We start from the raw sequence: 27,073 nt of genomic DNA on the forward strand, positions 1-27,073 counted from the left end.
GCTTGACGTTATTGAGACAGCCAGCTTGAGGCGATAGCTGAAGGAATCTTGTTGGCATATCGGACAACGAAACACGCGCAACTTAGAAACACTCGTGGACAGAGTTGCTGAGACAACAAGCGCAACTGTTCGTCAACAAGATTTTTGGGGCAACTATTATAAATTAGAAACTATCATGATGACAGTCCTGGGCAACGCCGGTCGCTTGATCCAATGTGAGTACTGGCGGGCTAAGTTAGCTCAAACCAAGCTGTGCTATGAAATGCAAATTGGGATCATTTACAATCATGAAACGGATAAAACTTAATTTTCTCCCTTTTCTAAAGACTGGCTACAGGTTTAATAAGTTATACCGCATAGCCTGTTATTCACTCATCGTTGACATTGGCGATAGTTTCGTAAATCAGCCAGCAAGTTAAATTGTTCAAGACTTTTCGTATCCGGTGCCAGCTTTCCAGAATAAATTTAAAACTTACTAATTGCAATCAGCTTTCGTGAAACTGCATGTTATTAACTTTGCCTTTTATCCTACAATACTTATTTTCAAATTCTTATATTTATCTTACTACCACATATCCAGTTTAAGCACTTAAGTAAGGTTGAGCAAGATTTAGGTTTACTTTTGTTTTGTAAACTGATTAAATATTTCCGTTATTGCCTCTCAGAATAAGATTCTGTGACGAATACTCTAGTGTTTCTTTAATATTATTGGATTTATTATCATTTTTGAATATTTGTATTTATTAATTATTTTACAAATTCCAATTTTAACCGTAAACATTGTATTTTTAATGTAACCTTTAGTATAAATTACACACTTTCATTTTTTTATACTTGCGTAACCTCTACTGGCACTCTAGTGGTGTTTTTGAGTATTGCAGCATGAAGATCATGTCAAATCCTTATGGTGAAATAGTAGTGCATATCGGACTTTTTTTGTTTGTTTGGAAAAAAAACGTTATAACTTTAAAATTAAAATATGTAAGGGGGAAGACTATTCTTTTTTTAATGTTATGTTTGAAACACAAAAGTAATTGTTTACATCAACACAGGTATTGTCAACCTCAGTCAATTGCTCCCCTTATTGATGATTGCAATTTCCCTTTTTAAGCATTAATAACCTTTTAAAACATAACGCAGCACCCATTTACTCACAGAAAAAAACAGATTATGTGGAAAAAACAAAGAACATTTTTGTAAAACAATTGTATTTCATTTGCTAAATAAACAACACAAATTTGGTGTTGCTTATCATACGTAGCAGTACATGTTAAAACAGTTCTTCCCATACAAAAATTGTCATACTGTGTACACAATTTCAAATGAGAGGGGAAAAAAAACAAACATATACAATACGGAGAAAACATATACATCGACAGGTATGATAACTAATTTTTTTAATAAATAAAACATGTCAGGTTTTCTTTGCAGGTAATGTTTGAAGCAGAACGTTACTGATTGTTTACGTCAACATGCATGAGTTTGTGGCATCAGTAATTTTGAATATTGATATTTTTAATACTGTTGTTAATCATAAGCTTTTCTTCAGTTGCCAGGAGCACTGTCAATCTGAGCACGAGGACCCGTGCCACTGCTGCAGCCTTGGCTCACAATGCAACCCCAGAAACACAGGAAAATAGGTGAAAAATAGTTTTGAACTACTAATTTCATTTCAAAAGGCTAGTTATACAGAAATGGATTTGGTATTGCCAGGTTAAGCTATTCCTACTTGCATTAGCAAAATGACTTGTATCCATATATATTTATTTTCATGTTAAGACAAACCTGGCAACTATATTATCTTAGATGTTTGTTGAAAATACTGGAGTATTTCATGTTGTTTTCTTTAAAGGGACAGTGTGAAATATTTAGTGCCTCCTAATGGTACAAAAACTTTAATTCTGTAAAAAAAAACATTCTTTTAAATACCAGGCAAAAATACATGAACTATCATATCAATGTTATTTTTTTGTAAACATTAGGTCGAGATTTTTAAAATTTATTTTACCTAGTAGTCGCCGCCATGTTCGTCTGGCATCTACCTGCTATGCAGCGGTCATTTGGCACTGTTTTTCCTTAGCATTAGACAAGTGTGCCCTCTAGTGGTCAAATATTACACACTGAGGCTTTGATGATTGATTTGAAACATTTTTTCTTCAGGAAACCCAAGACTGGCATCCTAATGCTGAACATGGGAGGACCTGAGAAACTAGAAGATGTACACGACTTCCTGCTGAGGCTCTTTATGGACACAGACTTGATGAAACTTCCTGTTCAGAAGTAGGAAGTGCAGTTTGTCAACCTTTTTTGAGCCAAGGCACAATTTTTCACGTGAAAAAATCTCGAGTCACACCTTTGTGTCACTAAATGTTTAAAAATAATTTCCTTGTTTCACGTATTTAATTAATATTATTTTTCAAGTTTAAATGATCATGTTACCTACGTTGACAATATAAGGTTTTTTTCTTAAAGTTTGTGGTACCAGTTTTGCTGTAATATGGAATTTAATCAATTTCACTATATATATATATATATATTATATATATATATTATATATATATATATATATATATATATATATATATATATATATGTGTGTGTGTTTGGTGTGTGTTTGTATATGTATGTATAGTCGATTTTCCATATGTTTTATTTTGTCTTTCCAAAAAATAACAAATACAATACTTAAAATGAGCAGTGAAACATGCTTTTTTCTACACTCTGGCTGTTTTATTTCAAAAACGTCAAGCTGCTCTTTTCCACAAGGTCCGCGCTCTAAATACAAAACAGTGAGGTGACGTCTGGAAACATTTATTATCCGTTTTAGAGGAGAAATTCTTCTGTTTCAGCCAAAATTATTCATATGATGCAAAACATGTTGGATAGTACTTAATTTATACTTTTTCACCTACGAATCAAGTTCTCAGTTTATACTTCCAAAATAAACAGCAGTTGAATTGATCTATTAAAAACGCTACTCTTCTCCTTCGGTATGATTGGCATCAATGTTGGGTCTCTGAGGTTTCTCTTAATCCTCAAAGAACGATAAAAAGTGAATGCAATTTGGTCCATTACCAAGACAACCACCAATGACAACACAAAAAGACAACTTCCACGTCTGTGTCGCAATCCGGCACTATTCTCCACCGTAAAGTATCCCTGGCGTAGTCGTCTGGAGATATATGATGTAGATTTTTCGTGATGCAGCCCTCATTTGCTTTTTCTTTTGGCCTAGCAATAAATATGTGCTCGTCTTTGTAATCACTATCTTGAATGGTCACATGATCGGAAAACGCGTGGCATAAACAACAGAACTGAAAAACGACACAGCTAAAAACAGTGTTAGGTGTGTTGGGACACGGTGCTATAGGCGTTCTGTAGCCAAACGCACAGGGCCTAAAATGTATGAAATGGACACGAATTAGTTCATTTTTACGGGTGTTTAAGCTCGCACGGACAAAATTGAGTTTTACTTTTAATGTTGAGCATGAGGTTTTTAATCTTGTGCACTCTGTAGTCCAGAATTTCTACGGTAGTTCTTGTTTGGAACAATTGTGTGGAATTCTAAACATTTTTTTCCCTCTGTTTCTAATTCCATTGTCCATGCGGTGCTCTCCAGTAAACTGGGTCCCTTCATCGCCAAACGTCGCACGCCAAAGATCCAGGAGCAGTACAGTAAGATCGGAGGAGGGTCACCCATCAAACGATGGACGGCCATGCAAGGAGAGGGAATGGTCAAGCTATTGGACGAGATGAGCCCCGACACAGGTGAGTATCTGCGCTGCATGTTTAGAAACTGGTATTGTCATCCTGCCTGTCCCACAAAATGCTGGACTTCGAATATCTGCAAAAACTAGAAAGGTCTAGCTTTCAGGGGTGTACAATTTTGTCGAAAAGGATGAATCCTATAATGTTTAAATTAATCTTATGTATCATTTACATTTTTATTTCATTTTGAGTAGACCTTTTATTTTTGACATTTAATAACACTTTTCCTAAATTAATTTAATAAGTTATTAAAAACAATCTTACATTTACATTTTATAGATAACTGTTCCAACAAATTGTTTTTCAACCAAAATGAGAACATGAATATTAAAAATAAGCCAAAACATCTGATATAATAAATGTTTTATTTTTCTTATCTTTGTAAATCATATTTCTTAAAATTGAAAATATCATCTTCTTTCTTATTGAAACGTGTATTTCATTTCATATGTTTCCATCCATCCATCCATTATCTGCACCGCTCAGTAGGGTTGGGGGGGTGCTGGAGCCCATCCTAGCTGTCTTCAGGCAGTGGGCAGGGGACACCCTGAACCGGTTGCCAGCCAGTCGCAGGGCACACTGAGACGAACAACGCACTCGCTCATTCACACCCAGGGGCAATTTGGACCGGCCAATTAACCTGACATGCATGATTTTGGAATGTGGGAGGAAACCGAAGTGCCCAGAGGAAACCCACACAAGCACGGGGAGAACATGCAGACTCCACCCAGGAAGGTTTGATCTCATGACCTCAGAACTGTGCCGCACACGCGCTAACCACTGCGCCGCCGTGCTTCATGTGTTTCCAATTTGACTAAAAAATTGGTTTCAGACCATAGTAAAATAATGATATTTAAATAATAAAAAAGTGGAATAAGATTTTTGTTTTTTGGCTTCTGAAAATAGGACATAAAAACACCCAAAAAAGGGTATTATATATATATAGCAATTTTACATGTTCATTTTTCAAATGTTGACGTTTTCATCTTTACGTCTTTATAATCAGCATATAAGCATAACAGGTTCTAAATAGTGGAGAGAAAAATAAGTGTCTAACACTAAAGGATGTTATTCAAATATTTGGAATACAGACTTCAAATCTCAATAAAAAGTGAATATATCACCCATGCCTAATAGTTGTCGAGTATATCACAAGCAATAGTTTATCCATGTCCCGAAGAAACTATGTATTATCCAATAAATCTTTAAATGTGTCCAACAGGCCCCTTGTGAAATGACAGCATATGAACATTTACAATTCTCAGTTCCCAGTTTCTCCAGGCTCTGTGAAAGTTTATCCTCTAAAATAGTAGTTTCAAACTTCTTGCTTGGATTAGAAGCGTGCAAGTGCAAAGCTAAGATAGCGATACAGTAAAGGAGTGGCCGTTAACACACCCGTGTCACACCTCACAGATAACACAAACCGGAGCATCAGTTGAAAGTAAAATGGCATCCCCTTACCATATTAAGGGTTCGTAAGGGTGTTTGAATTCCTTGAAAACGTTTTAACTTTAATGTTGTGTTTTCAACGTTTGGAAAGTGCTTGAATTTTGGATGAAGTGCTTGTTAATGCTTGCCATATTTCTTCTCTGTCTAACTCTAAACCACTTAAATTAAGATGAATAAAACAAGTCTGCTTAAAAATGACTCTGACATGACTGCTCTGGTGGCTTTGACACTGCATTTCTTCCCTTGTGATTAACAGCAGCTGGCATTAGTTTGTATGGCGTTGTCATGTTAAGTGTTATCGCCCCCTACACGTTGCAACCAAGCGGATCAAGAGGCCAAGAGACTACCGTTTTAATGAACGATGGCTAGAAAACGGAAAATACAAACAATGGCTAAAACATGGAGCATATCCATGCACAGTATGTGGCAAAGTATACAAAAAAGAGATCAAACTCTTTACAATGAGAGTCAGCTCTATCCAGTCATTTTAAATGTAATTTAAGGAGATAATTAGGTTAACTGTGATTTTATTATTATTATTATTATTGTTTTTTTGCTAATTGTTTACTGCATGCTACTCCTAAACAGAGCTCTATTAAATCATGAAATGCGTATTGGTGCAAGTACATTTATAATGTTGTATGAAAAAATTAAGGTAGTGTTTCCCAGCAGTGAATTGTAATGGGAAAATTGTTCCGCAACTAAAAATGTAAGCTACATATTACCGTCATTTTACCCTACGCTTACATGGGAGAGATATTTTCACAACTATTGTTCAGATTCACAAGTATATTCACGATTTACTCAAGGTTTAAGAATGATATATGTTGTTTAATGCACCCGTAAGATGGAAAATGGCATATGTAAATAACGCTTACATTTGTGGACCTGAAAAAAAAAACCGTGTGAAAACTGCTGACATATTTGATGACGAGAAAAACACTAGTGTAAATCGCAGAAATATTTGTCGATCTGCAAAAAATATGCGTAAATAATGAATAATACATACGAGTCAATCTGAAAAACACGTGTGTAAATAGTTTTTAGACAAATCACTCCCTAAAGCGCCTTAAGATACACACTGAGCACCAAATGACTTTACACAGGTAACATTCAATGACCTCAAACAACATGGCTATGGATTGATCCACACCGGATTTAGTATTATAATGGAACTGTAAAGAATGGAAAATTATCCCTGAAAGTCCTTAAGAGGGGCTTGAATTTGGCTTTAAAATAGGTGTACGAACCCTGTATTTACAACTATGTTATGTTGTGGATGCAGTCTCCAAACACTTTTATAAAAATTGACTGCTACCTCACTGTGAAATGTACTTTTTTCTCATCAGCCCCTCACAAGTTCTACATCGGCTTCCGGTATGTCCACCCGCTGACCGAGGAGGCCATCGAGGAAATGGAGAAAGACGGAGTGGACCGTGCTGTGGCCTTCACCCAATATCCCCAGTACAGCTGCTCAACCACAGGTCACAAACACGTTTCATAAATTGTTATTAACAGTATTTAGCGCTGACGTGCGGTGAGGTTTGTGTCTGTTGAGGCACAGTTGGATTTACAAATAAATTATTCATCATCTGATTGGCCGAGCAGGAAGGCAATATATAATCTGTAGCATGGAAATACAAAGTTTTACTGACTTACGTCATAAATTAAATCTATGCGCTTCTGCTTCTGAATAAAAGAAGCAATGAATAGGTAATCCATCATCAAGAAGAAAAGTTTAGCAATGAGAAAATACATTTTGGAGTTTGACTAGCTGTTAGCTTCCAGGGACTATCACTAAATCTATTTTGAGGCTGAGGTGTGCGCTAAAACACTATTTCCGGCGCCGTCACGAATGGCAGCCACTCCAGCAGCTCCCGTGTTATTTTCGCTACTTTTGTGATTTATTTATTTGTTTAGTTATTTTTGCTTACTTTATCAGTGCCTTGCAACACTTGGATTACTTTCTATCCTATGGATATGGGTTTCAACTCGCAAAAATACGTATATTCAAGAAACCTACTCCTCGACCTGAAGAACTCTCGAGCCGGCACGGTCCCTTTTTTACCTAACGAGGTAAGGCGACCCTACCGGGGTTGCAGAGCCGGTGCTAAAGTAAAGGCTAAGCGGCTAGCGGCGAAGTGGCGATATAAGCCCACGGTACCGTCCATAATCATGGGGAATGTCAACTCCCTACCGAATAAGATCGACGAACTGGCTGTGCTTGTGAAAGACATCAAAGCATACAGGGAGTGCAGCTTGCTTTGCTTTACGGAAACGTGGCTCACGCCTAGCATCACGGACGCTAACATCGCGCTAAACGGCTTCTGCGCTGTTCGGGCTGACAGAGGGACAAAAGTCAGTGGGAAGCGCAAAGGAGGGGGACTGGCTATCTACGTGAACACGAGGTGGTGTAACCCCGGGCATGTAAAAACCAAGATTTCTATCTGCTGCCGTGATGTCGAACTTTTGGCTGTAAGTCTCCGTCCCTATTACATGCCCAGAGAGTTCGGACACGCCATTGCTGTCATTGTTTACATCCCACCGCGCTCTGATGCGGAAGTAGCGTGTGACGTCATCCACTCCGCGGTGGCAAAACTTCAGACACAACACCCGGAGGCTGCAATGTTAATCTCAGGGGACTTCAACCACGTGACTCTTGATAAGACACTGCCCTCTTTCGTCCAGTATATGAACTGCAAGACCAGGGGAAATAGGACTATTGACCTTCTGTATGCGAATATAAAAAATGCATACAGCGCTAAACCACTGCCTGCCCTTGGAAAAGGAGACCACAACCTCATTCTGCTTAAACCACAGTACAAACCAAGAGTGAGGAGGCTACCAACAACCACACGCTCATTTAGAAAATGGTCCACCGAGGCAGAGCAGGCTCTGAGAGACTGCTTTGGATGTACGGACTGGGATGTCCTGCTAGGGTCCAGCAGTGGGGACATTGAGGAGATGGCAAACTGCACTACTGACTACATTAAGTTCTGCATGGACAATGTTGTTCCTATAAAGACTGTACGCTGCTATGCCAACAACAAGCCCTGGATCACGAGAGACATCAAGTGCCTTCTGAACCAAAAGAAGAGGGCCTTTAAAAATGGTGATCATCAGGAGCTAAAACGAGTACAGAAGGAGCTCAAAGTCCAGCTCCAGAAAGGGAAGGAGCAGTACAGGAGGAAGTTGGAGAAAAAGCTGCTGAACAACAACATGAAGGAGGTGTGGGAAGGGATGAAAACAATTACTGGCTGCAGCACCAAGCAGGGTGTGGCTGTGGATATAGATGTGGGGCGAGTCAACCAGTTGAACAACTTTTTCAACAGGTTTGACCACTCCGCCTTATCCTCACCCCTGAGTTGTGCAGCTGTCCTTCCCCCTCCCCCTCTGGACACTAGCATGGAAGACATCCCCCCACTAAAAATAACTTCAGCCCAGGTGTGTGGGGAGCTGAGAAGGCTACGAACCAGCAAGGCAGCTGGTCCGGATGGAATATCCCCCCGACTGCTGAAAGCCTGTGCGTCTGAGCTGGGAGACCCTCTACAGCGCATCTTCAACCTGAGCCTTGAACAGGGGAGGGTCCCTCAGCTGTGGAAAACATCCTGCATCATCCCAGTCCCAAAGAAATCAAGACCAGAGGAACTCAACGACTTCAGGCCAGTCGCCCTGACATCACATGTGATGAAGACCATGGAGCGGCTGCTGCTGCACCACCTGAGGCTACAGGTCCGTCACGCCATCGACCCACTGCAATTTGCTTACCAGGAGAAGGTGGGAGTGGAGGATGCTATATTATACATGTTACACCGATCCCTCTCTCACCTGGATAGGGCGAAGGGGGCTGTGAGGATTACATTTTTGGACTTCTCTAGTGCCTTCAATACCATACAGCCTCTGCTACTGAGTAGGAAATTGACAGAGATGGGAGTTAGCTCACACCTTGTAGAATGGATTACTGACTACCTGACAGGCAGACCGCAGTATGTGAAACAGGGGGGCTGTACATCGGACACCGTGGTTAGCAGCACAGGATCTCCGCAGGGGACCGTTCTCTCTCCGTTCCTATTCATTCTATATACATCGGACTTTAAGTACAACTCTGAGTCCTGCCATGTGCAAAAGTTTGCCGATGACACTGCGATCGTGGGATGTATCAGAAACGGGCAGGAGGAGGAGTACAGGAAATTGATTCAGGACTTTGTCCGATGGAGCGACGCAAACCACCTGCACCTAAACACCACCAAGACCAGAGAGATGGTGGTGGACTTCAGGAGAACCAGAACTCACCCGGTTCCTGTAACCATCAAGGGAGAATGTGTAGAATTTGTCCAGACTTACAAATACCTGGGTGTGCAGCTGGACAACAAACTGGACTGGACTGCCAACACAGAAGCTCTATGTAGGAAAGGGCAAAGCCGACTTTACTTCCTCAGAAGGCTGGCCTCCTTCAACATCTGCAAAAAGCTCCTGAAAATATTCTATGAGACAGTAGTGGCAAGCGCCCTCTTCTATGCGGCAGCGTGTTGGGGAGGCAGCGTCAAGAAGAAGGATGCCTCTCGTCTCAATAAACTGGCTAGGAAAGCGAGCTCTGTTGTGGGCAAAGAGCTGGACAGCCTAACAACAGTAGCTGAGAGACGAGCACTGAAAAAGCTGAGGTCAATCATGGACAATCCATCGCATCCGCTTCACAGCATTATCTCCGGACAGAAGAGCAGTTTCAGTGACAGACTGCTGTCACTGTCTTGTACTACGGACAGACTGAAGAGATCTTTTCTTCCTCATGCCATGAGGCTCTTTAACTCCACCCGGCAGAGTAAAGGCCCACATTAAACCACACCACCTACATTGGATATTACCGAATCTTACTGCATTATGTATTCTGTGTAGCACTATTTAGTTACTCTATATAACATGCTAAAGTGGGCATTTGCACGTCACACTGGGTATTTGTATATTGTATTCTTTTGGCTTTATTATTGTATTGTTCTCAGCTCAGGGATGCTGCTGGAAATGTGAATTTCCCTTAGGGGATGAATAAAGTATCTATCTATCTATCTATCTATCTATCTAAATCAGATTCCTTGTTTTCACTATCACTCTCTGCAATGAGGCAAGAGAATTGTGTACCTCACTCTGCATCAGCGGACGCTCAGCACTGCAATACTTCACATACTAATTGTATTAAACACTGCACTCCTCTTTCCATATCATCAGCGTCAGTGTATGGTCCCTGGAGTTTTTTTAATTATTGAGAAATGATAACAAGTGAATGCAACTTGGTACGTTACTGCAAGCAACAACCATCCAACACAAAAAGACACGTCTGTGTTGCAATTTCACACTATTCTCTACAGTATGGTTGCCGTGGTGCTTTTGGAACTATAGGGCTCACATTATACGTCACGCAGCCCTCATTCACGTTTTCTTCCAGCGCAGTAGTAAATCTGTGCTTTATCATCGCCATATTGAATGGTCACGTGATCTGAACACACTTGACGTAAACAACTCGGAGGAGAACTGAAAACGACGAACCTGAAAACGACGAACCTAAAAACGACGTCAGGTGTGCAGAATCTGTAGCCAAAAGCGTCAAGAGCAAATTTCTGTTACACTGTTTGCGCCAAATGTAAGCTGGGCTTAAAATGTGGGAAACGGACATGAAAGAACTCATTTTTATGGCTATTTGATAAATCCTGTGCAGCTTGTACAAAGACAAAATTCAGATTCAGATCTACTTTATTGTCATTCTAGTACACGTGTATACAGAACGAAATTGTCTTACATTCTTAATTTTGACCACGTGGCTTTTAATGGGGTGCGCTCAAGGCTGAAATATACAATTTTTAAATTTCCTAGAAGCTCAAGATAACACACCCCTGGTGAGTTACATTATTTTATGGTCTGCGACAGACCAGGTTTTCTTTATGGAACCAAGTTGGTCACTCCTGTCTTACAAGATTAAAACATTATAGTATGTATTTTTGTTGTTGATGTCATTTTTTGTTTCTCTGTAAACAGGTAGCAGTTTAAATGCCATCTACCGTTACTATAGTAACCGAGGCGACAGACCCAAAATGTCTTGGAGTGTCATTGACCGTTGGCCCACACACCCTTTGCTGGTTGAGGTTAGAATTACACACACACACACAAACACACTCACTGTATTTAAGCACAATGAACAGTGCAAACAATTACAGGCAATGCATTAAGGTACAAAGTTCCCATAGCAACAGCTGAGTCGCAACTACTTGAAAGTCTCATGTTTGAGTTACCGTCACCTTATAGAATAGAATAGAATATACCTTTATTGTCATTGTTACAAAATGGGTTATCATATTGTGACAATGAAATTGGGCATGACACTCCAGTTTCACACGTTCACAGTGAGTTAAAAAGCCAAGAAGATAAAGGAACAGAGAAGATAAGGTTATAAAACAAGAAGGATAAGTTATAGTTATAATTTACACAATATTTACACAAGAAATGTCGACATGTAGGATGTTACATACAGTTTGGTATCGTAATACAGTTTGGGATAGTAAGGGTTTGTGCAATTATACATTTGGTGCAAAAATAGTCATCATAGTGCAAAAAAATAGTGAACATATGTATTTGGTGCAAAAAACTGTCATCATAGTGCAAAAAAATAGTCAAACATTGTGCAAGGTAAGCAGTAAACATAGTGAATTCAACATGTGCAAGAAACATAGACATGAGTACCATTTTACGTTCGTATGAGGTAGTGTTTTTCAGTTTTTTGTGCGGTGTCTGTTTAGGGTGGTAATGGCTCTGGGGAAGAAACTGTTTCTGAGTCTGTTTTGCATATAGGTGGGAATGTATAGTAAATAAAAATGGAAATGCATAGTTAAAATGAAATGCTACCGATAAGTTTATAGTTCCGTCGACACGCAATCTAGGGGAAGACGACATCAACGAATTTGAACTTACAAGGAGAAATGGAGGTGACTGTACAAAAACTCTCACAATGCCAATTTCCAAATCTGTTCTAAAAGCCCTTTCTTGAGCACTTTCTTTTTATTAAAACTCCTAGGCTACAAAAGGCAGATCCGCGCTAAAGGGTGTGCATATCAAAGAACATATACACACACAGTTGTACCGCTTCTAATGAATTTAATCAGTTCTGGGAGTATGTTCATAACCTGAAAACCTGGTAAGTAGAGATGTCTTTTGTATGTAAACTCGCTTATTCGTTTCAAGCTCTGCAAAAGTACAGTATATTTTTGAATGTTAAAATTAGATTAAAAACAAAACCAAGAGGCACATAATGTAAAAAACAAAGAATAAAGGAAATATTAAAAATGTTCATTTACCTTTTCTTCTCACGTAATTGGAAAACTGATCCAATGACGTCTGCTTTTGCTGGCTTTTGACAATCTTTGAAATGTGTGAGGCATACATAGCGACAGCCCGACCCATCAACACTTTTTCTGGGTGATTCCTTTCCACAAATTCCAAGACTTCGTGGAATTTTGCTAAAATTTCTTTAATTTGGACTGATGAATGATGGCTGTGTCTTGCCGGAAAGCCTCTTCTTCCTCTTCTGTGAACTCTGAACTGTGACGGTGACACAATGTGCGTGATGGGAGCACGCATGCGCACTGGTTTCCAGGCAGATTTCAAGCTATCACCACTCTGTTTACGTTCGGCGCCAAATAGCAGCGTGTATTGTACTGTATTTCTGACTTTGTAACTAGATGCAATATTTTCCTGTTCAGATACTTCCTAAGCTTAGACTTTCATATGTAGAGACATTCGTTAGTAGATCCACCAATATGTATTTATAATAAATATGTGTGTGTGTATATATTATATATTTATATACATATACTTCCATATGTGTGTATATTTTCACAAAAGACTATTTTTAAAGGTGTGCTTTATAATCCGGTACATCTTATTGTCCAGGAAATATGGTATATGTTTATATTTGATTTTGTTTGAGGAACGCTGCTATATTTTAAGCATAAGGTAATACTTACCCATATGTGTTTCTGTGCAGTGTTTTGCTGAACACGTCAGTAACGAACTGCTGAAGTTTCCAGAAGAAAAGAGAGACGATGTTGTGATTCTGTTTTCGGCGCATTCACTACCCATGGCTGTAAGTGCAACACAACTTGTATTATTGTTATTATCTTTTATTTTATTAACAAACTTATTACTGTATTACACCGTATTCCTGAAAGCAATTATGTATCATTGTTTGGGTAAATGTTTCATTAATATTTTGGGTGCGTATTTCTTATATCATGTGGCTATTTTAAAGCAGTTTCGGGGGCTCTGCTTATATATATGAATGTAGGCTTATGTAAGCATGTGCAGTACATGTTATTTACCCGACTGCTCTACTCCTCATGACCTCGAGTGCCTTGTTGTTCTAATGTTTCAGGTTGTGAACCGAGGTGACCCCTACCCACAGGAAGTGGGCGCCACAGTCCAGAGGGTTATGGAGCGACTCGGGCACTGTAACCCTTACAGACTGGTGTGGCAATCCAGGGTAAGCGATGACTCTTCATCATGGTGTTTTAGAGTGAGGCAGTGGTGCCTAACACTAACAATCACTTTGAGTGCTAATTAGCCTGGGGTTTTTTTTCGCGCAGTGCCGTAGGTGTTAAATTAGGCGTCTCAGATTTTACATGGAAGACTTGAGTTGAACTGCTAGATTGCTGTGACTTGTCCTTGCTTGGCGCATTCTACTGTACAAGCACTCTAGCACACATTATCTTGTCTGAACCAGTCAAGACTATTTGGTCACACATTGGCACATTGGTGAGTTTCAGTCATTGTCCCCTGTGTGGGATGGCGGCAAAGACAGTGTAAGAATAAGACAATTTTAGAAAAGACAAACTTCTTTCCTCATAATGCGAAAAAGGCTAATCAGCTGTGTATTCAATCTTTCTGGAATCCAGTAAAAAAGTTAAATGAGAATATGCCGTCTTCTGGTTCTTTTTTGTAGTATAGCAAGTATTTAGAATAAACAAACTTACATCGGGGTAAACGTGACACAAGGGTTCAGTCGATGAATATAATAAATTTGTGTTTTGAGTATACACTGTCGCCATGTAGTGGGACTTACTGTGTAGAAAGACTCCAAATTCTGAGCAAGCCTGCCAAAATCACGGCATACAGATATTTTTGCTTTTGTCTGATTGTTTTTCAGGGTTGATACCATTTGGATTTATTTTTCATGAAAACCCTTCATTGAAGCCAATTTTTACTTTTGATTTTCAGTTTTTATAATTGGCAAAATGTAATTGGTATGATAAAAACATATTCAGATTAACTAAATGCAGAGGCAATCATTATTTTATTATAGATTAGACTATTTTGTTTTTATAAACGAACATGTATACAACACCTATTAATAAAAAAGCGCATTTTACTAAAGGACAAACTTTTGCAACTCCAGCAAATTGCACAAAAATAATAATTAATACCCCATTTGCAAAAAAGATTTCCTATTTTTTATAAATATACTGTAAATATTTCCAATTGATTTTCTTTATTTGTTTCTGTTTATTCAAGAATCAAGGTACAATAACTAAAAGAAAATATGTTGCATATGTTCAATAAAATCTACTATAGCGATCAATAATTTTACTGGAAGATCATTTTTAATTGATTTTCTTCTCATTTTTAAGAAAACAAATATCTCCTCTCATTAGCTGCTTATCCTCAGTAGGGTCGCAGGGGTGCTGGAGCCCATCCCAGCAATAATCAGGCAGTGAGCAGGGGACACCCTGAACTGGTTGCCAGCCAATCGCAGGACACACAGGGACAGACAACTCGCTCGCCCATTCACACCTAGGGACAATTTTGGACCGGCCAATCCACCTGAAATGCATGTCTTTGGAATGTGGGAGTAAACCGGAGTGCCCGGAGGAAACCCAAGCAAGCACGGGGAGAACATACAAACTCCGCACAGGAATTCCAGTAGCTGGATTTGAACCCACAGAGGAGATTCCCAAGAACTTAGAACTGTGCCGCACACGCGCTAACCACTGCGACGCCGTGCTGCCCAAAACAAATATTTAAAGAACAATTTAAAAATGTTTGTACTTTTGAACATACAGTTGCACAAGATACAACCCTTGAGAATAAAGGATTTCTGGTAGGACTGCCAAACTATAGATACAATTTACTTTTAAATTATTGTGCTCATCAATTTAAAATAGTACAGGGTGTGTTTGAGATATAAATATCATACACGACTAAGTTGAAGATCATAAGATGTATTCATTCAAATTTGAGTGAAAGATTCAAAAGCATGTGGGTTATGTGTTCGATTTCTCAAATGTTTCATATGCGCCCGGGACATGGCATACATTTAATTAGTAATCCAGTCTCTGCCAAACATGCTGAAGCACATTTTGGGTACCAGTCTTCAGCAGAATACTTTTTTTTCCCGTTTTACATAAAAAATATCACTTATCAGCTATTAGTTAGTACAGGGGTATAAATATGTTTATCACCATAATAAACTGTTGATATTCAAAGGATATCAAATAATTTGAAACACGATATACGTAAGTGTTGTCGTAGTGCAGTGGTTTGCACATTCGCCTAACACGCAAAAGGTCCACAGTGTGAGACAGGGTGGAGACATTTGTTGACCTAGAAAGGGATGGGGGCCACCAGGCTGTATTTGTCCAAAACACCACAGGAAATGGTGCCGCTTTGATCCTAGTGTGGTTAAGGGTACCAAGCAACAATACATTCATGTATTGCACATACATACAATCTCAGCCTAGCTGATTTGTACTCTTTCAGCAGTAGATGGCGCAATTTGTCTACTTAGAAGGAAAAGACCGGTATACCTAAGCAAACTCAACTTAACAGTTATGCGCTTCATTCCTCAGGTGGGTCCCATGGCGTGGCTCGGACCACAAACAGACGAAGTCATCAAAGGTCTATGCGAGAGAGGCAAAAAGAACATCCTACTGGTGCCAATTGCTTTCACTTCTGACCACATAGAAACGCTACACGAGCTGGATATAGAGTATGGACAAGTACTTGGGGAGGAAGTGAGTGATAAGTTTATAGTTTAGTAGACACTCAAAATAAGAAGTGAATACATCAAGGAATTTCTACATTTCAAAGAGAACAGGAGATGACCCAACCCTTTAAGAAATTCCAACCTGTTCTAAAATGTCCTACCCTGAGCCTCTTCTTTGTATTAAGGTTACAAAAAGCAGATTCACCCTGAAGGGAGGGAATTAAAAAACGGCAACATTGTTGGCCAGTAGTGATAATGGTGTAAATTTTGGATAATAGTCCAAATTCGAACAACCCTGGCATCTTTTGCAATGTACTTTGCAGGTGTCAAATTTTAAAAACAGAAGCAGAAAAAGAACAACTTGTCAGTAAGAATGGCACAAGCTACATAATAATAATAGTAATAGGAATACATTTATTTTCATAGAAAGTATAATACATTTATTAACAATTATATTCACTTAAATAATAACAATGATAAATAATGATAGAAAATGTATTCATTTTTTAAATGGAAAAAATAAAGAAATAAAAGGAATTAGAAAAGGAAAACGATCATCACATCCAGATATTCCATATTAAAACAATCGTGGTCGTAGGATTACATGTATATTTTTATATCATGCATAAGAAAATAATAAGAACTGTATTACCTAAAAAAATAAAAAGATGATAATTAATACTAAATTATTTAAAAAGAATAGAAGAGTATTTTCAAGAATGATAAATGATAAAAAATAGAATGAAAAAATTAAAGGAAAACTTAATAGTCATCACATCCACGTATTCCATACTAGAATAGTAGTAGTAGTAGTAATACATTTGTATTACTATAGCAATGACAATAATAGTAATATTAAAATTACATAGAAATAATCACAACAACAATAACAAATAATACTGAAATGAAAAAACAGAAAGTGAGAAAGTTAAAAATTGGTTTAAAATGTATTTCCCTTTTTCTTAGCTCAAACCAAGCATTATAAGTGACAACAGTTGAATATGTACTGCCAAGCATTTACTAATGTTTTTGAGGATGACCAAATTACTTCACACAATTCCTTTCCCTTCATCCAGTTCAGAATCGTGTGTTTTTCATGAAGACTTTGCAAGACAACAATAGAATACTGTATTTCAGTGGTCCCCAACCTTTTCTGTACCACAAAACGGTTTTCTGTATCTGTATTCCCATTAGTCTATTCAATAGACTAAATATCTCCTCTCATTAGCTGCTTATCCTATATAGACTCTATTGGATAGAATCCGGCTCTCCCCCTGCCGCGATTGAGGTTCAAATCCCATTGCATCCAACTTTTGCAATTGTGATCAGGGGTAAACTTATTTTGGTTGGAACCCTAACTCTTACTATAGGTTTAATTCTATGTGCCTTTCAGTCCCGTACACTTGATATATGAAAAAACAATCACAAATGACCTAGTATTGGGGGTGCGCCCTATAGTGCTGAAAATACGGTACTTACTTAGAGGGGACTGTGTCTCTCTGCTATTGTGTATTGGTGGGGCACCTCATTTATGTCTCGGTGGTACAGTCCTTATGGAGGCAGTATCATGTAGCATGAGCGGATTTCTGGTCTCCAGTAAAATGGTTCAGGATGTGTGTTAGGTTCTGTGTCCAGACGTCGGACTCCTGTCTCTTAGAAGGCACCGGCATTGTGACCGCAAATCAATGTGACTGGTGCCACAAGGCAAACACACGCACATGCACATGGCATGTACAGACATTTTGGAAGGAAGGTACAGTGGTACTTTTTTATTCGAGTACCTCTACATACAAGAATTTTGGTATACGAGTTGTATTTGCAAAAAAAAAAAAAAAAATCTTGTTCCCTATTCGATGGAAAATGCAGTTCATAAGAAGTCCCAGAGGCTACCACTAGAGGCCGCTCGAAACGGCTAACCGGTCACCACTTTTGACTGCTCACTGCCAGCATCAGGTTGTCCAGTTTGCGTAGGCAAACTATTACAGAAAAAAAATGGCCTGAACATTTTTTATTGTGTACATTTATTTCAAGTAACGTTAACTGTAACTTTATATGTACACTAAGTGCTTACGTATCATCAACAGTCTTTCAATCTTATACCTGTAAACTTCCGCTTACCCTCCATAATGATTGCAAATCTTCCTTATTAGGCCCTAATAAACCTTAAAAACACTGTATTTACTCACAGCAAGAAAGACTATTTGGAATACCGCGACAATATCAGCAATTTACGATGAGTTGTTGTCTTCAGCCAGTGACCAAGACGATTAGAGCCCACATGAGCAAGAAAATATGTCTTATTTTTCTCATTAAAATTGTTATAAGGCATACGCTATTTGGAATGATCTCAAAATGTATAAATTACAGGGAACACGTACACGTTTGACCAGTATGCGATCTCTGTCACTCTTCCATGCTCCCTGTATTTCCATTCCCCTGAAGGGGAAAGAGGAAATTGTTTTCTACGATGTTTTAATTATGATCTCTCCTCTCAGTGTGGTGTGGAAAACCTCAGAAGAGCTGAGTCATTGAACGGGAACCCTCTATTTATGAAGGTACACACACACATCGCATGGATTTCACCTTCCTTTGACACACAAGGGTAAATAAATGTTTCGAGTGGAAGTTGTATCAAACAATTACCACTAAAACTGCCCGACAACAGTTGGGATTGGTTTCAACCAATGTAATGATAAACAGTTGGAAAATTAATTAAAGAAGTAATACGTTCTGTGCGCGCCACTATTGTAAACAGCATTCCTGTAGAAATTAAGTTTTAAATGTTTATCTTTGTTGCTTGACCTTAACTCATTCAATGCCAGACGTTTCTCTCAAATAGGAAGAGGATTTTTTTGCCATTTTGACTCATTTTTGAAGGCCTACAGAAAAAGTAGTTCTGTGGCTGTATAGGACATATCAAACAAAAGCTTCAACCCTTAACCTTTAATAGATAAAAGAAGTATGTTTCTAACTTTTACCATTGTTTAGTGACTAGCGGTTAAACATTGCTAAGTCTCGTTGAAAATACTTTTTTTCATGAAAACCTGGAAAAACGACTCTTTTTGCATAATGATGCATCTCAAACAGAACTTTCAATTAGTTTCCCTTTTTTATCTGTGATACCTCCAATATCTTAACAATGTTTATCGTAAACACGGTCACTTGCTTGCAAAATAACTTTTTAATTACAAGATTGCTGAACATATGCAATATCTATGCATAAACTTTGCAAGAACTTTTCAGTACCTGAATTTTCCGGTGAAGTGATCACGTGATTTTGGTCCCCATGGCGATCGCGTTCCCTCAAGTGTACAGGAAACGTCTTCCCTCCCTGACCAGACAGTTGATGATGGGACTTTGTCATCTTTTATTGAAAGCTCTTGAAGCACTGTTGCCCATTTGTCAATGCCTTGTAAGTCTAACCGCACTGCTTCAGTACGCCTACTTGTTGCGTTGGGCTGCTTACACACACTCATTAGCTGGAAAAAGAAGTGGGAGCTGCCTCAATGTGTGGACCAAGATCTGATCAAAACCACTCATGCAATCTAATGGTGATTTATCGTATTGAAGTCATTCCCATAGTGTTGATACTTACTGCTGAGCAGCGTAGTGCAATTTGTATTTACTTTACGTATCATGAGCCTCACCTAGAGGGAGCTGACATAATTATCCACCATCCTGCCACTACAGGTACCTGAAAAAACACAAGGCTTGGCAAAATAAATGAGAAGAAAATGGTGCAGGTGGTCTCTTTGAGTCTCCATAGTTTGTATTTATCTTTGTGCTTTGGAGCAACGTTTTCGGTTGTACAACACAATTAGAGCAACATCTGGTCTTCAGATATCACACACAAACCCTTTTAAAGCAATTTTAAAAAATTGATTTAAGCACGATAATCCCCCCCCCCGTTTCACTGGAATATATTTTTCTCGTGAATCAAGAAAAAAACGAATATTTGTATTTTACCAACTTTAACTTAACTTAAATCTAAACTTAAAACTCACTTCTACTCCATAGCATATGAATAACCTACTCTTCTCGTCGGCTGATAAATAGTCTGTGTAATATAGTGTGGTGATCTGTGAAGCCCTTTGAGACTCTTCGTGATTTAGGGCTATACAAATAAAAATGACTTGACTTGACTTGAACTTTTTTTTCTGTTAAATAAAAAAAAAATTGATAAAGCAATATTGTATTTTGGGGATAGTGAACAGTTTCTTTTTCGCTGGGCTTACGTTCCCCCCAAAAATGCATAATAGCTGTCCACCAAAACATCTGTGATACGTAAAATCTGTGTGGAAGCATTCATTAAACTGTAAAAAAAATACTATATACAGGACTTGTAAACGTTATTTCTTTACCGGTACCATTTCTCTAATGGACTGCTTAAACAATCAGAATGCTAACACAATGCATGATGAAAATCCGTGATGTAGCGAAACTGTTTAAGGTGAATCGCGTTGTAGCGAGGAATTAATGTATTTATAACATTGTTCTATTAAAATAAGAAAAAAATGGTAAAATCATTTTTCTTAGAACTATAGTTCCAACATTATTTTCCTTGCAAAAACAATCTAACTTAAATCTGCAAAATGATTTGCCCTCTGATACATCATACCATTTTGTTCATTTTAAGTTGCTTACTATTTTTCTTTTTTTGGGAGGGGGAAGAGTATTGTGATGAAGTGTTCACGTGATGGAGTGGGCATGGCGTTAGAAAAAAGGTTACATGGGACAGCTGCTGGAAGAAGTTGAAAGCTTTAGGTACTTGGGTTGTGATGTGGCTGCAGTTGGTGGAATGTTGTGCGAGGTATTGCACAGAGTGAATCAAGGAAGCAAGGTTTTGGGTGAACTGAAGAGAGTGATGACCAACAAGAGTATGAGTATGGATGTTAAGAGGGAACTGTATGAAAGTGTGATTGTGCCGACTGTGTTGTATGGTGCAGAGACTTGGAGCCTGAACGCACATGTAAGAAGGAAATTGAATGTTTTTGAGATTAAGTGTTTGATGACTATGTTAGGAGTGACAAGATTGGATAGATTGAGAAAAGAAATTGTGAGAGACAGAACTGGAGTAGTCGTGGAACTGAGCAAGCGTGTTGATAAGAGAGTACTCGGTTGGTTTGGACACATGGAGAGGATGGATGAGGAGCGAATGTTGAAGAGGATCTGCAGAGCAGAAGTAAATGGAAGGAGACCAAGAGGAAGGCCGCGATTGACGTGGATGGGTGGTGTTATGAGTGCACTGCAGGAAAGAGGTTGAAATATAGTGCAAGCTAGAGCTGTTGTTGGTGATAGGAATGAGTGGAGAGGTGTTATAAAGGATAGTGGGATGTTTGGATGCGTTCTAAGAGATGGGCAGGGCACCTGTATGATGCAGTCGGGCCCTGCTGTTGAACAGAAGAGTGTGTTGTGTCACCCTGTCCCGAGTGACATGGCCGCTTTCTTGTATCCCGTTTCATCTGGAGGGACGAAAGCATGACCAACTTGGGTGCCGAGGTGCTTAACTTGTTTGGGTGTTTGGGTATTTGGGTTGGCCATGGTCCAAAATTTTTTGTGAGTGTTATTTGCTACTTTTTCCCTTTTTTAATCTTCTTTGTTTTTGTATGTTTTTGTCTTGCTTTCGGTCACCCCTCTCGAGGGATATGACCAGGGTAGATGGTAGATAGATAGATACATATATTATTTTTCTCATTTAGTACAGAATCTAGATAAAAGATCATTTAAAAACGCCTACAAATGAGCAAAATTTTCTGTCAAAGGGGAAATATATGCATCAGGACCAGAACGGAAACAGGACCCACACAAGTTTTATTGAAGGAAGACATAAGGTTGCACACACACGATCCGCTGGTCGCGGTGAGCATGTCGCTCTGAACACGGAAGTGGCACTTCCGTGGCGAGCGATGGAGGTGTTGGAATCGGAAAAAACAGTTCAGTAGCCGGGACAGGAGAGCAAAAAAACGTGGTCGAGATCAGCAACGAGTCAAAAGCCAGGACGGAAGGGCATAAGTGGTCGGAATCAAAAACTGATCTTAATTCGGGACGGGATAGCAGAGGTGGTCGGAATAAAAAAATGGATCGTAATTCAAGATCCAAACAGATGGTAGCGGGAGACAAACAGGAGCAAAAAACAGGACAGAAAAAAAAGGGCTTGCCGTGTAAAAACAGATTCGCAGATGGACCAACTAAAGGGGACTGACAGGACAGTTTAAATACTGACAGGGAGTCAATCTGTCAACAAGCTGCAGCTGGCGCCACACGGGCGGGGCCAATTGGGTGCCATGGCAACCGTGACAATATGTTTGTTTTTTGCAGCATGTTAGCCTTCTTAGGGGTGGCCTTATTGTCACTGGATATTTCATTTGCTCACGGTTCAGGTGATAATTAAACACAGAAAACGTCCATTAATTTTTTTCTTCCTTACAAAACGGGATGTCAATTTCACTGCGTGTAGAAAACTATTTTCTGGACTACAAGCCACACTTGACCCCAAATTGACCAAAAATTCGAAAGTGTGTCTTGTAACATGGTGCATCTTATATACTGGAAAATATGGCGAGTAAAATGAATGGAGAAAACTGAAAGTCGTCTTTTAATATATGAATAAATGCAAGTCTGATTGATCATCGAATACACCAAAGAGGTATTTCCCTCATTGTGCTTTTTTTGTGTTTATTTATATCTTTCAGGGCAACTCTGTTTCCTCCATTCTCTAACATTTGTCTTTGGCACCATGAGGAAATAATAGTATGATAATGAGATAAAATCAAATGCTTTTTCATATATCATCTGTATTACTGGTGGTTAATTTGTTAGGTTTATGTACTCTCACCTCTGCAGTCCAATTTTGATTCCTGTTGCATACAATTTTTTGAGATTTCAGCGACATTTTATGACTGATCAATCCTTGTACTAATATATACGTAAGTGTATAAAATGTGCAACGATTATACACAAGTAAATACGGTAGCTCTTTCTGTAGTTTTAATTCAGTTTTATAGTCCAGTGCGCCTTATGTATGAACATATATGACAAAAAACGATGTTTTGGGGTTGTGCGCTATAGTGTGGAAACATGATATGAAGAGTCATATTGCCATGTTTATGACAACTTGAGCCGATTATTGCAAAACTCTTCCCGATTGTCCATACTCTGTTATGATGGAGTTGTGTACATAATGAGGCACACAAGAGGTAATGGTACGACTAATTCTTTCCATTATCTCCAATTGCTAATGGGCAAGTCACATGTATGACTGGCAGCACAACACACAGGGAGGAGATACTGTGCTAGTGAGATGAGTTAGGACAAGGAGAGGAAGGTTTTTCAAAGCAAGGAGCGGATCAATAAGAATCTTAAGAGCTGACTCCAGTCCAACTGAACTGGCCAACTGTCGGTTGGGTCAAGCCCTTCCTTGCCCTGAGACCTCGCGGTAGATTCATGTGTTTGTGTGGGGAAATCAATAGCGGATGATGTCCAGGTCTTCAACAGATATTTCGTCTTCTCCGCTGAATTCACTTTTGAATAGTGTCCATTGAGTAGTTTGAGGTTAAAAAAAAAAAAAAAAAAAAAAAAAACTTACCACAGAGATCAAATACCTGTTTGACTCTTGTGAGAACCGTATTTTCCATACTGGACTACGAGGCAAACCCCCAAACAATCGTCTTTTGTCATCATACAATTTATATAATATACGGGGCCAGACATGGGGACTTGAGACTTAGTGACTTGGACTCGAGTCGACTCGAGTCGCTGTTTTTATGACTTGTGACTTGACTTGGACTTGGCAATCTAAGACTCGGGACTTGACTTGTGACTTGACTTGCCCAAGAAAAAAATACTTGGGACTTACTTGGGACTTGAAGGTGAAGACTTGAGACTTACTTGAGACTTGCACATGTGTGACTTGGTCCCATGTCTGTACGGGGCACTGGACTATAAGGTACATGGAAATTAAACTATAGTAAGAGCTATTGTATTTATTTATGCATAAAAATCACACATTTTGGACACCTATGGTGTTTATAGGTGCAATGATTAACCATTTAAAAGGTTGCTGACCAAAACATTGAAAGCAACAGGAATTAAACTCGGGTGGCGAAGGTGAAAGGGCTGAAACCTAATCACTAAACCAATAGTGATACAGATGACATAAGAAAAGGCATTCAATTTGATCTCATGATCACACTATTTTTACTCATGGTGCTTGAGATACATGTATTACAACTTAAAGAAAAAATCTCTGTATGCGCTACTTCTGTTGAACAGACGTTTTCAGGCCTAATTTAAAGAAATATCAGTGTCTTAAACTCATGACAAAAAGTTAACGGACATCAGGGCAGCCATAAAGTTGCCTGCCCCATTTTTCACAACTTGAAACACAATAGGACGACTACTCGCAAAAAAACATTAAAGTATTAAGGATTGCTAATCAAAATATATAACAGAACAACGCTTTAAAATCAAGTTTATTATAACTCTACTTATAACATTCATTGCATGTGTATGCCATCGCTGTTTTCCATCTGCAATCACTATGTACCTGTATTTACTCATCTTCTTTCATGCAATGTTTGCGTTGCGTTGTCTGCTACAAGCCACGTGAACCCCTTTTTGTTTTTTTGTTACTTTTTTTTAACGTACGTTTACGTTTTGTAGCGTCATCAATTTTGTTAGCATCTTTTGAATATTTCTTCTGGGTTTGAGGTTTAGGCTTGATTCCTAACCACTTCTCCATTTTACTTGTGTTCTCTGTGCGTCTACTTTGGAAAATGATATGCAAATGCACAACCGTATAATGCTCGGGAAAGTCTGGAAGCACGAAGTAAATCGATGCAGGCTTCTGATTGGCTGCCGAATATCCAAATCCCCAAACTAACCGAAATTCGGAAATGTCCAAACCGAACGAGATTTCAAAATCGGAATAAAGCAAATGTTTGATTTGAAGAAAATGAAAAAAAAAACATAAAAACAACAGATTTTCTTTTTTCTTTCCGGGCAGATACGTTGTGTAAGAAGTACACACGACGTAAAAGATGCACGCCCCGGGCGTCCGGACAGACGGTATTTTAGACACTGGAAATATGCCAGAAATATGATACGACAACCTTAACTTTTAGCATTAGCTTTGATGGTGATTAAAAATAACTTTTTGATGCTGAAATGCACAGATAATCCGCATGCCAGAGTAGTTAAAATCTCGAGAGAATGAAGGAAAAGGGATTTTGTGCACAAAAAAGATTTTCGGTGTGGAAATGTGGACATATTCCTTAATAATAGCACAATTTTACGGAGTTATTTTTTTATACGCATTGCGTTTTCAGATGCAGTAAATGTTTGATAACCGTATAATAGTTATTGTGCGTTGAATTGATTCAGATGTAACACTACTGAAGACCTAGTTGTGAAATGTACAGCCCGCCACAGCCTTTTCGTGCCCTGTGGACTCCTGTCGAAAGTTGCAATATTCTCCACTTGGATATATTAGAAGGTGAAAAAAATTAGATTTCTCATCCGTTTGATTTTGTCCAGGCCTTGGCAGAACTGGTCCACTCCCACCTGAAGTCCAACAAACCGTGTTCCCGCCAACTGACCCTGCGCTGCCCTTTGTGCACCAACCCCACCTGCGGAGCAACCAAGGCCTTTTTCGCCAACCAGAAACTCTCCTAAAACAACTGCACAAAAACGCCTCGCAATCGCGCCCCGGCTGTGAAGACACGTCGAGTCTCCAAAGACGTCATGCACTGTACATTGTGGGGAAAAATAGACACAGAATGAAGGACAATTGGAGTCATACGGACTTAGGGCGCACTCACACTGGGGCTTTTTTTTTCGTTCTGAGCTGAAGCTGCACTTACATTACTCTTCTCCGGGAGCCCGGGGGCACCAGGATGGTAAGCTGAAGTGTCCCCAGACCTGTTCTGAATTTTTTTTTTTTTTTAGTGGTTGACTGAGGTTATTTAACCCTACTTCCAATAATGAACCTGGTAATGACATGATACATTTTTATACAAATGCATATCAAAATATGTGCCCTTTGCAATAATAAGTAACGAAAAAGAGCTCTCAGCTTGAAACCGGCTGGAGATCCCTGCTCTACTCCTGATACTACTCGAGTACTCCCATATGTATAATGCATAGGTATAGATAAATAAATAAATAACTACAAAGTTATGCTACACACACATATATATATATATATATATATATATATATATATATATATATATATATATAGGGCAGCACGGTAGTGCAGTGGTTAGCGCATGTGCAGCACAGTTCTGAGGTCATGAGGTCGTACTTTCCTGTGTGGAGTTTGCATGTTCTCCCCGTGCTTGCGTGGGTTTCCTCCGGGCACTCCGGTTTCCTCCCACATTCCAAAAACATTGGCCCTAGGTGTGAATGGGTGAGTGAGTTGTGCCCTGCGACTGGCTGGCAACCAGTTCATGGTGTCCCCTGCACACTGCCCGAGGATAGCTGGGATGGGCCCCAAATTTGTTAGAACAGTTATCTATAAAATGTAAATGTAAGATTTGATTTTAATAACTTATTAAATGAATAAATGCAATTTATTTATGTATGCATTTTGTCATTTTTTGTTTCGGTATTATATTTTGTCCCTACATTTTTGGGGACAAAATATAATACCAGGAAAATTGAGGGAAAGTTTCCTGAGCTTTTCACCTATTGGTTGATAAGTGATAAACGAATTAGTTGAAGATCTCAGCCAGTTTGACCACCTCTGTCATTTGAATAACATTTGTTAGTGACAACATACACAGGAAAATTAATGACAAAATATATGAAAAAAACAAATAACTAGGAATCACACTT

The 27,073-nt window shown here is 38.9% G+C and overlaps 1 protein-coding gene across 1 annotated transcript; it reads left to right on the forward strand.

Moving 5' to 3' along the window:
• On the forward strand, window positions 1-26,815 carry fech (ferrochelatase). The gene is made up of 11 exons (XM_088355954.1): window positions 1-215; window positions 1,550-1,640; window positions 2,161-2,280; window positions 3,620-3,768; window positions 6,567-6,701; window positions 11,242-11,348; window positions 13,244-13,342; window positions 13,631-13,738; window positions 16,101-16,265; window positions 18,733-18,792; window positions 25,772-26,815. Exons 1-11 carry the CDS (start codon window positions 176-178, stop codon window positions 25,907-25,909), a joined length of 1,212 nt encoding a protein of 403 aa, XP_088212080.1. The 5' UTR covers window positions 1-175; the 3' UTR covers window positions 25,910-26,815.
• Window positions 26,816-27,073: the final 258 nt, after the last annotated feature.

Source organism: Urocampus carinirostris, chromosome 16, assembly GCF_059441175.1.
Source record: "Urocampus carinirostris isolate Australia breed hairy pipefish chromosome 16, RoL_Ucar_1.0, whole genome shotgun sequence".
NCBI classification, from domain to species: domain Eukaryota; kingdom Metazoa; phylum Chordata; class Actinopteri; order Syngnathiformes; family Syngnathidae; genus Urocampus; species Urocampus carinirostris.

Excerpts from the sequence above, each read along its gene's own strand:
- fech (XM_088355954.1), top strand. The coding sequence starts at position 176 with ATGATGACAGTCCTGGGCAACGCCGGTCGCTTGATCCAAT. Across the intron at positions 1,641-2,160 it reads CCAGAAACACAGGAAAATAG|GAAACCCAAGACTGGCATCC; the intron begins GTGAAAAATAGT and ends TTTTTTCTTCAG. Across the intron at positions 16,266-18,732 it reads GACAAGTACTTGGGGAGGAA|TGTGGTGTGGAAAACCTCAG; the intron begins GTGAGTGATAAG and ends CTCTCCTCTCAG.